This window comes from Lagopus leucura, unplaced genomic scaffold (assembly GCF_019238085.1).
Source record: "Lagopus leucura isolate 7727_CA_CO unplaced genomic scaffold, USGS_WTPT01 Super-Scaffold_73, whole genome shotgun sequence".
Classification (NCBI taxonomy): domain Eukaryota; kingdom Metazoa; phylum Chordata; class Aves; order Galliformes; family Phasianidae; genus Lagopus; species Lagopus leucura.
Window position 1 is genome coordinate 87,024,625 of NW_024962252.1, and position 12,012 is coordinate 87,036,636.

Below are 12,012 nucleotides of genomic sequence, written 5' to 3' on the forward strand. Positions count from 1 at the left end.
TGTTAACAGATACGCGTGAAGACTACAGTAATGAAATAGTATTACTTCCTTTATCACGCTGCTGGTTTGTGATGTTTAGGGTTTCAGAACTGGAACTGCTCGATGTAATGGCAGTTGCAAATGGTAGTAGCTTGATTTTGCTGTTGTCTGTGGTAGAAAAACAGCAAACACCATCTCTACCACCAGACGTGCCTACAAGCAGCCTTCAAGCTGAGGAAGGAGCAGAGAGGCATTTCTCTAGTTAAATATGTGCAGAAGCGGTGAAAAAAGAGCATAAACTGTGCTAAGGCTGACTACTGCTACAGTAGGACAGGTTCTGCACTACGCTGAGTTGCAGAAGACTCTCCTGTACCTCTGCCCCACACCTTGTTGATGCCAGCAAGAGAACACATCAACAGTAGCACCATCTTCTGTAGCTGCATACCTGGACATTGCTACTTGGTTTTTCTGAGGTCTGGCAAAGAGCTGCTTAAAGCCAACTACTCTTGTGGGAACTTTGTAGCGCTTCAGAGAAGTTTTCTGTGTGTTGTCAAGACAGTGTGCAGCCCTTAGCTGTATGAGGTGGCACCACCACAAGTGATGCTGCTTCTGGGTATAGCTGGCAGTCTCTCCTGTTCAGCATCAACGAACAGCAGCTATGCATAGGTTGGCTGCAGAGTGCAATAGGAACAGATCCCATTTCTCACTTTGGACTTTTGTACTTACAAAATGGTATCCCTCTTCAATAAAAGCATTTTGCAACCATCAAAGAGTGTAGTGCTTTGGATGGAAAGTAGCACTCAAGGAAGTCCTGTGGGATTCTTTTCTCTCCCTCTCATGCTAAATTCAGGGGACAAGAGCAGCAGGGGCTGCTACAGGCTATGTTTAGAAGCATCCAACTTCTGAATGTAGTAGGGAGCACTCATGGAACGTCCTCGTGCCTTGTGGGGAGGTAGAACAAAGGAGGCCAGGGGCAGGAATAACACACATCCATGCAGGCAGGAGCTGAAGGCAGGTAATGCCCATGTTTCCTTTATCATTCCTCTAAAACACCTCCTGGGCTGCTGTGCCACCTTACTTCAGGAAGGGTTTGATGTGGTAGTGCCTCCCTACTTCTCACAGCCTGACAGCTCCCCAGAAGCACTAACCTGTTTCATGGGGCACTCATTACTTCCTTTAGCAGAAGGTGGCTGCATTGGGCTAATGTGGGGACATGCTAAAGCCTTTATGCAGTATAACTGTGACTTGTTAAAGTATAATCTCAGTTTATGGGTTTTGTTGTGGGTTTTAACACCACTATATGCATCTCAGGTAACCATTTATGTATTTATGCTGGTAACCATTGCCCTTCTGTGCAACATCTCTATTTTCATAGTACCAGTTTTTACCAGCTACAGCACTCCAAGGGCTGGAAAGCCATTCTAATGCCTTAGGTGAGTGGAGGAGGAAAAGCCAGAGCCCAGCTGCCACGCACCCCCCAAAGCACAGGACAAACTCTCCACACTACTACTGAGCTGCATCTGAGTTTCCTCTGGAGTCCATATCTAACAGGACATGACCCTGTGAAATCCAGGTGACTGACTGTGAACAAAGCAGCAGTGCTGGTGTTAAGTGACTGGGAAGCACGTCTCACCCCTTCCAGCAGTGCTCCCGGTTTCACGTGGAACACTTCTGTTCCATCACTTCCAGGGAGCTGCCCCTCAACCAAATCTTGGCAGAGGAGCAAAGATGTCTGTAAGAAAAGCTCTTTTTCCTCCTAGAAGGACTACCCAGATGCATTTTTTTCAGCACTGGCTCTTCCACCTTATCATAAACATCAGTCCTTCCCTCCAAAATTGTAGTGCTTTCAACCGTTTGGACAACTGGAATGCAAAATGAGAATTCTAAAGTCAGTTACTTCAGTGGGTTACATCCCCAAATTATTCCACGTACCTTGAGTTCATTGGTCCTTTAATCAAGAGCCAAGAAAAACCAGAAGGCTCATATTCCTTGTGTTTCCATGCTCAGCTCATAGTGCCCAACAGCCTCCTGGGAGTCAGCTCAGTGAGCTGCTTTAGTCACCCAACGAGTAATGAACAGCAGGGTTAGAGCAAAGTATCTCTTAGTTAGAAATGCACTGTTTATTCCAATGCACCAAATACAAAAAGCCCTATATTTCCAGATCACTGAACATTAACACAACAAAGGAGTTTTGCATTAGTCTACTTTTAAAAGATCCAAATTCATGCCTGCTGTTAGGCAATAGAAACAACCTTCTAGGACTAAGCCCTTGCGTTTATAAAGACACCACAAAATCCCTTATAATAATGTAAACAAAATAAATCTTCTTCTTAAACTTTAACCTTTTAACTGGAATCCACTTTTTCAGGACATGCATTCCTCCTTCAAGGGCTTCCTGATGGTGAATGACTGAAAGAGAAACAAAAAGGAGTAAGGACGACTCTTACAGCCAAAGCAGCTGAAAACATGCATGCTGCCCCAGGTTTCCTTTGTTTGGAAACCAGTCCCCCAGATTGCCTCTATCCAGAGTTTTCATTTGCAGCTCAGGGGGGTTAGAAATGTTCGGTTTTACATCAAGTAAATTGCAACTTGAAACATGAAAGGGCCAGTTAAAATGAGAGCCAGCTATGATACCTAGGGTAAGACAAGAAGCATGCTCAAGAAGAGCACCTGTGAGGCTCCAGCCATGCACAGATGGATTCTCATCTGCTAAGGTGAAGTGGGCTATAATTTACACATCTCCAGTTTGGAGCTAGCCGTGAGGCTGCAGGTCAGGCTACTAAAAGTCCACTGTCTTCATCCCTGGTTTTGCAGAGGAATTTGCTTCTTTCTTACTTCAGCGTGCAGCTGTGCTGTGCTCTTAACCTGAGTTAAGAGCCAACTGTGAAGATTCACCAAGAATTGAATCCTGCCAAATACTGGTGGTTTCCTTCCTACTTCACCACCTCCTTTCCAGCTGTGCTCAGAACCATTCTGTTTCCTGTTACTTGCTACATTTTCGTGCCTTTTCTATTGTCCTTTCCAAGTTTCACTGAAGTAGGTTACCTTAGAGGATTCCAACTAACAACAGTAAGTGGACACAGGACACCTACACTAGAGTTCTTTTCTAGAAACAGCCTTGTTATAAACTTGTGACTCTTAGAAGAAAACACCCATGCAAATTCAGGTTTTAGAGTTCACGAGGAAAGTTCATGATTTTATTTTTGCAGAAGTTAACCTATATAGCAACCACTACAGACACCAATTAGTTCAATGTAATCAAATGGTGTACTCTACTTTTTTTTCCTACCTTCTCTTTGGAGATGGTGATCTGGACTTTGAGCGACTGCAAAAGAAAGAAAAAGCAATGTGACTCTTCACATAGTAACTTCCATGCACTCAACACTTCTGACCAATTTAGAGCAGTAAGAACTCTGGTATTTTTTGTGTACAATAGATACCACCCTTAAGGCTGTTGATAGCAAGTACGCCCAATTTAGAGACTTACTTTAAGCAAGAAGCTGCAATTGAGAGAGAAAACTGCTGAAAGCTGAAGCCCTCAGTAGAAAGTTGCCATAGCTTTGAAGCAGCTATAAAGTGACAACAGGGTAGTGAAACAAGTGAAGAAAAGACAGGACTGAGAACAGTGAGGGGGCAAGAGGTGCCCCAAATCCTGCCAAAATACTTCAGCATCATAGTCATGGGTTAGACAAGAGCTTGCTAGAACCAACAATCCTTCTGGAAGAACTGTGGACCGACCCACGAAAATCAGTTATAGAAAATAAAAGTAATTTAAAAAAATATATATTTAAAATACGATTAAAAAACAGTCATTAAAGAGGCTCTTCTACATGCAACTGAGATACTGGTCCAAAAAGATTCGGAATCATGTCCAAAAAAATTACTGAGTGCTAGTTGTGTTTATACGCTCACCTTTTAGCAGGTAAGCCAGATTTAGATCTACCATGGGACCCAGACCTACAATAGGAGAAAAATAAAGCTCAGCAAAGCAGCCAGTGGCATGCACATACAACAAAGGTTAGCTTAACCAGCAACAGCAATTTCACACTACGTAGCATCACGAACCAGAGAGGAATGCTCCGCTCTGGGCTGGAGGCCATTCTTCGTGACATTGCTGAAGAATCCTTTAGCTCTTACTGCAGAGACTCCGCTTGTCAGGAAGCAACAGAACACACCCAAGAAGCTCCCCAGCAAAGCTTTGGCGACCACTTCTACAAAATAGGAGCCCCACCCACCCCCCTGTCCTTTTCACAAATGGAAGAATACTTACAAGTGTCATTTAAGACAAGATTTTAATTAAACATTCAGCCATGTAAGAGCTGATGCATTCTTCAGTTCTCAATGCCACTTTCATTCACGTAAATTAAACAGTTTTTGTTTGCTATCCCAATCAAAATAGCATTTCAGTTGCATTACATACATGGCTACAAAGACTTCATAATTTGTAAACTATTCTTGAGTCATCTTATGGCTTGAAATATAACTCAAACTTTCCTCATGCATTCTGCATGTTAACATACATATTGAAGGATTTGCTGTGCTACCTAGGATGTAATTTTCATACGTGCAGCAGAAATGCTGTCACAGCTTGAAGCAGTGATTGAGCACCTGGTGGGAAGGCAGGGCCAACCCAGGGGAGCTCAGCTGCATGCAATGTACCTCATTGATTGGATAAGGGAGGAGCCAGGATCCAGCCCTTCCCAGACCTCATTTAAGGGCTGGCAGTGGAGGGAAGGGGATCTCACTGGAGATCCCTACCTGCCAGAGATATTCCAGAGGTAAGTAGATTTTCTTCCTTCATTTCTGTGTCTACAGCTGCTGCATTTGGGCTTTTTTTGCTGCAGCTTCGGATTGTGCCACTCAGCTATTACTGCTGTACTTTCCATCATGTTATAGCATTATGATGCTCTTTTGGCTGTTTCCTTTTGAAGACTGGAATGTGAAGCTTTCTGATATTCTGTAATATCACATTGCTGAATTCTGATTCTTCAGGAAGACAATTTCCTTGGTTTTTGCCTGCAGCTGTTTACAGTTGCTGTTATCTTGCCTATTATTTTACCGAAATGCTGTGCAGATGCTGTTAGCCAAGTTAAAACAGCTCAGTGCAATTCCTTTTAACCATTCCTGGTTGTTACACTGAGCTGTCATCTGTATCAGTAGCTAACGCTGTAACCAGTTTTCTTATTGCCTCCAAGATCCACACAACAGTTCTTCACATCTACCCAGAACATGTATTTTGTAGCATAAGCACAACCTCACTGCAAGAGGCACATCAACATGATTAGTGCCAATCAGAGGCTTTAGAAGTAGGACAATATACCCTTTCCACAATGGTTCTGTAATTCTAGTCTGTAACTACACCACTGTTCACCACTGCAGTTGCACGCATATGAAATCAGCATTTCAGAAAGTGTCGAGCATCTCCTGTGCAAGAACTGGACCACTCCAGAAGCAGAAGTTACCAAGCAACATGGCAGCATCCCTATCTACAGCAGCCTGCAAGCTCCACTTGGCTGGAAATCTTCTGCATCACTAGCATGTAGGAGCGCTGTGTCAGGACAGCTCTAGGAGTAAGCAACCACCACCATCCCTTGAAGAATCAGCATGCAGCCAGTCCCCTAACAAAGCCTGTCTCACCTCTTCACCCATTCTACAGTAATGGTAAGTGGTAAGCAAGAGCTGAGTTCATAGTATGAATCCTGTCACTGCTTATATTCAGCATTTAGGATTTAAAAAATACAACAAGAAAAAAACTATGCAACATTTCCTGCAAGTTCAAGCATAACCAACAAATAGCTTTCTATACCTCTCCCCACAGAACATAATTGCAGATATATTTTGCTTATGGCTGTAAGCATATATACCTGCAGCCACAGAATAAAGCAAACTCATGAATTACGAGACACACATGAATGTTATGGTCTCTAGAAAGATGTACAAGAAGTGCAAACACTGCTATGCTGCACAACCTTCTACTCCCTTCCATGGAACAAAAAGAAAAAATAAAGGGATAGAGGGAGAGCACTCTTCAACTGCTCTGTCATAAGAAATTAGAACAAGCACTTTACCTGCTTCGAGGCCATACAACAGACCGAGACCTTGAGCGTGATCTGGACCTAGATCTAAAAAAAGAGCAGTGAGAGGTCAGCTCTGGTGTGTGACTCGTGCAGCTGAGATCCTTCAGCGCGGTTCTCTGAAGTCATCAGTGTAACACAAATAGTTGAAGTTACTTAAGTTACTTCTTCAAGTTACTGTCAGCTACAAAAAGTACAGGGACTCAAATAAGGTAATATGTTTCCTTAGTATAGATAAGGCCAAAGATGGAAAAACAATGGATGCCTATGGAAGAACAATGAATGCTCCATCCCTGGAGGCATTTAAGGCCAGGCTGTATGTGGCTCTGGACAGCCTGGTCTTGTGTCTGGACCCTGCGCACAGCAGGGGGGTTAAAACTAGATGATCATTGTGGTCCTTTTCAAGCCCTGCAGGCCATTCTATGGTCCAAAACTGACAATATTGCTAGAAAGCGGCAGTAGATTCTGCCAGAAATATCACCCACGTTTGAAATCCCACTGCCACAGTTAACTAGACATCATTACTCTCTGTATCACTTAAGACAAAGTAGAAAGCCTTAGCCAGATATCAAAATCACAACCTTAATTTCAATGCAGTGTGAAAAACATCAGAAATGGCAGTTTTGAATTTACAAGTACAGGTTTTTAACTTCAAAGTCAATGTTCACATGAGCTCTGGCATTTCATTCCATGAGGCTATCAGCACTACAGACTGCAAAAAAATGTAAGCACTAATTCCAGCCATTACATCTCTTGAAGCATTCTTTCAGCAGCATTGTGAGCTCACAGCATCACATACCTTGATCTCCTTAAAGAGCCAGACCGTGATCTGCGAGGTGAAAATGATCTATACCTACGAGGAGAGATTGACCTGGACCTGCGGTAGGAAGCTGACCTTGACCTACAAAAAAAAAACAAAACACAAGCTATCAAAAGGTATTTTTCACAAAGGATGCAAAGGGGTATCCTTCCCAAATTGAAGGGAAAAGTGAAAACAGTAAAATAAATAGGCTGCTGCACTTGAAATCTTACCTCCTACCACGGCTTCGACTGCGTGAGCGAGAATACCTTCTTCCTCGGGATCTGGAGCGGGATCGAGACCGGGACCTGGGTTTAGGTTAGAGAAAACACGTATCAGAAAACAGCCTCAGCCAACAGTGCTCGTGAGGCCCTGCTGAAGTCAGAATTTTCAGACAACTAAGAAGAAAAAAAAAAAACAAAAACAAAGAAAACAAAACAAAAACAAAACCACACCACTAGCATCTGTCAGTTGGAAAAAATGCCTGGGCCTACTTGTCTTGAGCATTTTTACTACCTAGAAAAATGTTAAAAGCTGAATTACATTGCAGAATTACATTAGAATAAAAAAATACTGTAATGCGTATTTAAAATAAACCTTGCAAGTTTGCAGGTCGACCCTCTTTGGCCCAAGGTCTAGCAGATCTAGACGATCTAGAAGTATCTATAGCCGATCGCTGCATCTAGGTGTTCTCTTCAATCTAACGACGATCAAACTGACAGCCCAATGAGCCAGGGTGAGGCTTGATTGACGCAAGAAGATTTTTCTAGCTGGGAATGTGGTCAATCTGGTGTTCCTCTTTCTAAACCGGAGGGGGGGGCCCCAATTGAAAGCCAAATTTACTGTTACGGCGGTCACCGTCTCAAATTTTCTGCCCTTAAAGAATAAGGTCGAGCTAGGTGGAGATGGCTCGAGGGGATCTGGCCTCTTATGCTGATCACCTCAAGGTCTAGGAGGATCTTAAGTGTCGGATTTGCAAGGCGCCTCAGCATGAAATCTTAAGGCTCGTGACATTCTGAATCAAGGCGACTGACTCAAACGAAGAAACCTGAAAGGTTTTGACCAGGTTGATTATTAAGATAGCAACATTTGATATGTATTAGCAACAAACTGTGATATACACCTGTTGACTTATAACATTAAGAGTTAAAACTGGCTTTTTGTTCACTAAGAAGCGCTACACAAAGTGAACTGGCGAAGCAACCCCGCCGCTCCATCCCGCCCATACCTGCTCCTCCTCCGGCGGCTGTAGCGATGGCAGTCGTAGGCATAGTGGCCTTTCTCACCACACTCATAGCATCTGTCGTTGGGGTCGAAGGGGCGCCGCGCAGGAGGCCTGTCGTAACGGGAGCGACGGGGCATGCCCGTCGACACTTCCACTCGAACCCTGGAGCCACAGATCACCCTGCAACAAGTCCACGATTCCCCCAAGTTAGCTGCTGCTGCTTATGGCAGAACTACAAAAAGGAGAAGAACCAGTGACCGGACCCTGATTCTATCTCCAGTCTAAAAAGCGCCCGTAACCCCCGCTAACACCTGGAACGCTCACGTACTTCCCATCGAGTCCACGGACAGCATCTTCAGCATCCCTCGGGTCTTCGAACTCCACGAAGGCGAACCCCGGCGGGTTCCTGGCGATCCACACGGTTCTCAGCGGCCCATAGTAGCTGAAGGCTCTCTCCAGCTCGCCTTTGCCCGCGCCCGTGCCCAGGTTCCCCACGTACACCTTGGTCTCTGCGCAGGGAAGCGCTGGGTCAGTGCCGGGGCCGCCATCTTGTCCGCGCCGCCCGCTCCCTCCCGCTCTCAGCACGGCGGCGGCACGCGTTGCCTCCCCCCCTTCCCTCGGCCGCTGACGCAAAATGGCGGCGGCGGCGGTCGCGGCCGCTTCGCTTCGCCTCGCCTCTCCTCTCCTCTTCTCTTCCCCTCCTTCCTTCGCTCCCTCGCCGATGGCTCGGCTATCCTCGGTCCCTCCCCCGTCCCACGGATCCCCGCCGGCTGCATTCCCCGCCGCCTCGCACCGCCCCGGGAGCTCACCGCCTCCATAGCGGCCGTAACGCGACATCCCAACGGCTCCGCCAAACCGCTGCACCGCGCACGCGCCAGCCCTCCTCTCCCTTCTCTGCCCGCGGCCCTCAGGCGACGCGCATGCGCACGGGGCGGCGGCGGGCGCCGGAGGGCAGGGCGGGAAGCGGCGGTTGCTGTGGCGACGGCGGTTACGGCCGTTATCGCCTGAGGGGTCGGATCCTGGGGGCGGGCGGGTGGTTTAGTCCTTCAGGAGGACAATTAAACTAGCGACAATGAAACAAATGAGGAAAGAAACAAAAGCAACACAAAAAGCCGCAGGGGTTGAAACGAAACGATAATTAAAACTGAAGATGCTTGGGGGTTTTTGCCCAGTAGTGACTTTGAAGGAAATCCAATCTGATCAAGAAAGGCACCTGTTGGGACTCTATGCACAATCTGTAGTTACCTACATGTGAAAACACATGTAAAAACACTACATTCCTTTTCGTCTGCTGCTTTTCTCTCAAACAAGAGTCGGGATTTTCCCCTGATGCTCACGCTTACAGCGAGAACAGCCGTGTTTGCTGATCTCTGCTTTGAGAATAAATGGAGAGAAAGTAGCGGCTGGGTAACCTCGCTAGCTCCTTGCTAAACAATTTCCACCACGCTGGGGTTGGAAACTTTACAAGAAGAAACCAAATTACCCCCTTCAACCTGCAGAATACCGACTATCTCCCTTGGTATTTTTTAATCTTCTGTACTGCTTCATCCCCGGGAAGCTTTTCATTAAGCGGTCTGAAAACACTGAGCTTCTCAGGAGGTTGGAATGGCGGGAAGTTGCTCACGTTTGCAGCTGCCCGGGAAAGCTCGCTCAGAGAACTCATGACTGAAGGCGACTGAGCAAAGCCGCCACGACCCTCACGCACCCCGTGCATCTCCCCGTTTGTCGGCAGGTGGCCCAAGCTGCAGCCAGGGGCTCGCAGCCTCCCGGCGGAGGCAGGACACCGGCTGCACCGAGCGCTACGCCTCCTCGTTTTGCAGCTTGGCCTCACGCCTGTCATCCACGAATGTCGTGCGCGCACGTACGCTCGCAAAACACTCCGGCTCCGAGCGGTCCTCGGGCTCCGCGCTTTCAAACGAGCCGCGCGGGGGGCGGGCTGGCGGCAGGAAGCGGCGGGGCCGGGAGCTCGCGTGTGCGGCAGCGAATGGGGCTGAAAACGCACGGAGGATCCTTACTTGGAGACAAACTCTGATGAGAAGGGCAAAGCGAGGGGATTCAGTACTTCTGCTTGTTGATCTGGCTGTTTACTAGGTGCCGAGTGTAGCCGGTATGAATGATTGGCAAAAGAAAAGCCCTCTAGACTGGGAGACCTATGTGAACAAAAGGGTGAAAGTTGCAGCAGATGAGAAAAATGAATACGAAGGATGGGTCTTAACGGTTGATCCAATTTCTGCCAGGTAAGTATCAGAACTTTCGTTTTCCTCAAGCTAAGAAAGAACAATTTTTTCAGGAAAATAAGATCCCGAGACTGAAGCAAGCTTACATGGAGCAAAACCTGCTTGTTTCATCTATGTAGTAGCTCTGGTGTGCTTATATTCTTGTGGAGATGCTTGCCTTTTTGATAGGAAAGGTCTGTTAAGCTGTGAATGATTTGAGGGATGGCTCAGGCATAAATCAAGGCGTATTTCAGTGGACGTATCACAAAAAGCCTTTCTCTCCACTAAAGGAGGCAACAGCATATTAGTAAGTAGCTGGCTTAGAATTATGGAATTTCAATTTCCACGAAAGGAAGAAAGTGGTTTCTGATTATTTTCTATGATATGTGAGGAGGAGATTCTAGAAGTATAAGTTGTTTTCCTGCTTCTGTTTTAGGACTTCTGAAATATAAGTGTCCTTAGGAAAAGAACAGCAAACAGTCTTAAACAGCTGCATCACGAGCCTGACCATGCTGCAGTGTGTTCTTGCTGCAGAACTCAAGCTACAGTAGTTAAGAAGCTAGCAGTACTCATTAAAAGAGAAGAAATATATTACTCTGACCAATAATTAAATATTAATCATTAATAAGTTCCGATGTTACACTGTGAGCTGCCACTATTGCACTATTAGCTTTCCAAGTGTTGACTGTATGAAGGTACTGTTTCTGAATTTTTGAAGACTTAAGCACGGTTGGAATGCTGCCCATAAATGTCAGATTCCCAGTCCGGATTCCGATACCCACCTCTGCTTTTTTCCTTTTTTATTGTAATGTAAGGCTTTGCTTGTTGGTACCTAGAGTAGTCTCAAATTCCAGGCCCCACAGTTGCATGATTTTAAGGAATAGCCTATTTTTAAGAAAGATGCTGGGTTGTCAGTGTTGCCTGAAAGCCTAGGTTACACCAGGGCTTCTGAGCACTCATCTCCAAGACTCTTAGGCCGTGTTTCTTCGTCTTCAGTTAAGCACAATCAATCATATGTTCCTCTTTCCCTGACAGCGTCGTCCTTGCAAACTTCCCGGAGAATGAACCCGTGTCCATTTTAGTTGTGTTAGGCCATGCTGTCCAGGAGGTCAACATAATGCAAGACGCAGATGACGAGATGAAGGCACGGCTTTCCCGAATATTTGAGCCTGAGGAAACTAAAGCTTACAGCCCAGAGGAGCTCCACAAGAGGAAGAACGACTTGAAAAAGTGGCTGGAAACAAACCACATCCCTGTAACAGAGCAAGGCGAATCGGGCAGAACGCTGTGCGTGGCAGGGGTGCTAACCATCGACCCACCATACAGCCCAGAGGAGTGCAGCAGCTCCAACGAGATCATCCTGTCTCGGGTTCAAGGCTTGGTACAGAGCTACCTAGAAAAGCAGCAGTGACACCTGCCTAAAGCAGCTGGGCCTGCACACCGCACCTCACAAACTGCTCTGGGTACCTGTATCTGCTATCTGCTCTATCCAAAAGTGCTGGGTATAGGTGCCTTTGTCTGATTTTTGTACTTTAAGAAGGGACACAAGTGGTGTAAGCAAAAAAAGCACAAAGCATGCACTGTTATGTTTAGTTAAAACAAATGGGTAACACATTAAAGTGCTGTATCACTGTCATTGTTCTAAACAGCATTGTGAAAGATGATAGATGAGAAACATAAACGGTACTCATCTGACTAACATTCACGTCATTACTTTTC

General features: G+C 46.0%; 2 protein-coding genes across 3 annotated transcripts; one reads left to right on the forward strand and one right to left on the reverse strand.

Annotated features, from left to right (window-relative positions):
- Positions 1 to 2,080: 2,080 nt before the first annotated feature.
- On the reverse strand, positions 2,081 to 8,992 carry LOC122191749 (serine/arginine-rich splicing factor 7). 2 transcript variants are annotated; one of them, XM_042892142.1, is made up of 9 exons: positions 8,887 to 8,992; positions 8,406 to 8,586; positions 8,081 to 8,257; positions 7,086 to 7,160; positions 6,853 to 6,954; positions 6,048 to 6,101; positions 3,892 to 3,936; positions 3,269 to 3,304; positions 2,081 to 2,388 (listed from the first exon to the last, which is right to left on the reverse strand). In XM_042892142.1, the coding sequence occupies exons 1-9, from the start codon at positions 8,912 to 8,914 to the stop codon at positions 2,364 to 2,366; spliced, it is 723 nt and encodes a 240-aa protein (XP_042748076.1). In that variant the 5' UTR covers positions 8,915 to 8,992; the 3' UTR covers positions 2,081 to 2,363. The 2 variants fall into 2 exon arrangements, with proteins under 2 accessions (XP_042748076.1, XP_042748085.1); XM_042892151.1 differs by lacking the exon at positions 3,892 to 3,936.
- A 1,054-nt stretch (positions 8,993 to 10,046) lies between these two features.
- GEMIN6 (gem nuclear organelle associated protein 6) lies at positions 10,047 to 11,992 on the forward strand. The gene is made up of 2 exons (XM_042889345.1): positions 10,047 to 10,314; positions 11,329 to 11,992. Exons 1-2 carry the CDS (start codon positions 10,187 to 10,189, stop codon positions 11,702 to 11,704), a joined length of 504 nt encoding a protein of 167 aa, XP_042745279.1. The 5' UTR covers positions 10,047 to 10,186; the 3' UTR covers positions 11,705 to 11,992.
- Positions 11,993 to 12,012: the final 20 nt, after the last annotated feature.

Bases quoted from the DNA above. Each gene is read 5' to 3' on its own strand.
- LOC122191749 (XM_042892142.1), bottom strand. From the start codon at position 8,914: ATGTCGCGTTACGGCCGCTATGGAGGCG. The intron at 8,258-8,405 runs GTACGTGAGCGT...GACTTGTTGCAG, and splicing joins GTCCGTGGACTCGATGGGAA to GGTGATCTGTGGCTCCAGGG. The intron at 6,102-6,852 runs GTATGTGATGCT...CTCTTTTTTTAG, and splicing joins GGCTCTTTAAGGAGATCAAG to ATCTAGGTCCAGATCACGCT.
- GEMIN6 (XM_042889345.1), top strand. From the start codon at position 10,187: ATGAATGATTGGCAAAAGAAAAGCCCTCTAGACTGGGAGACCTATGTG. The intron at 10,315-11,328 runs GTAAGTATCAGA...TTTCCCTGACAG, and splicing joins GTTGATCCAATTTCTGCCAG to CGTCGTCCTTGCAAACTTCC.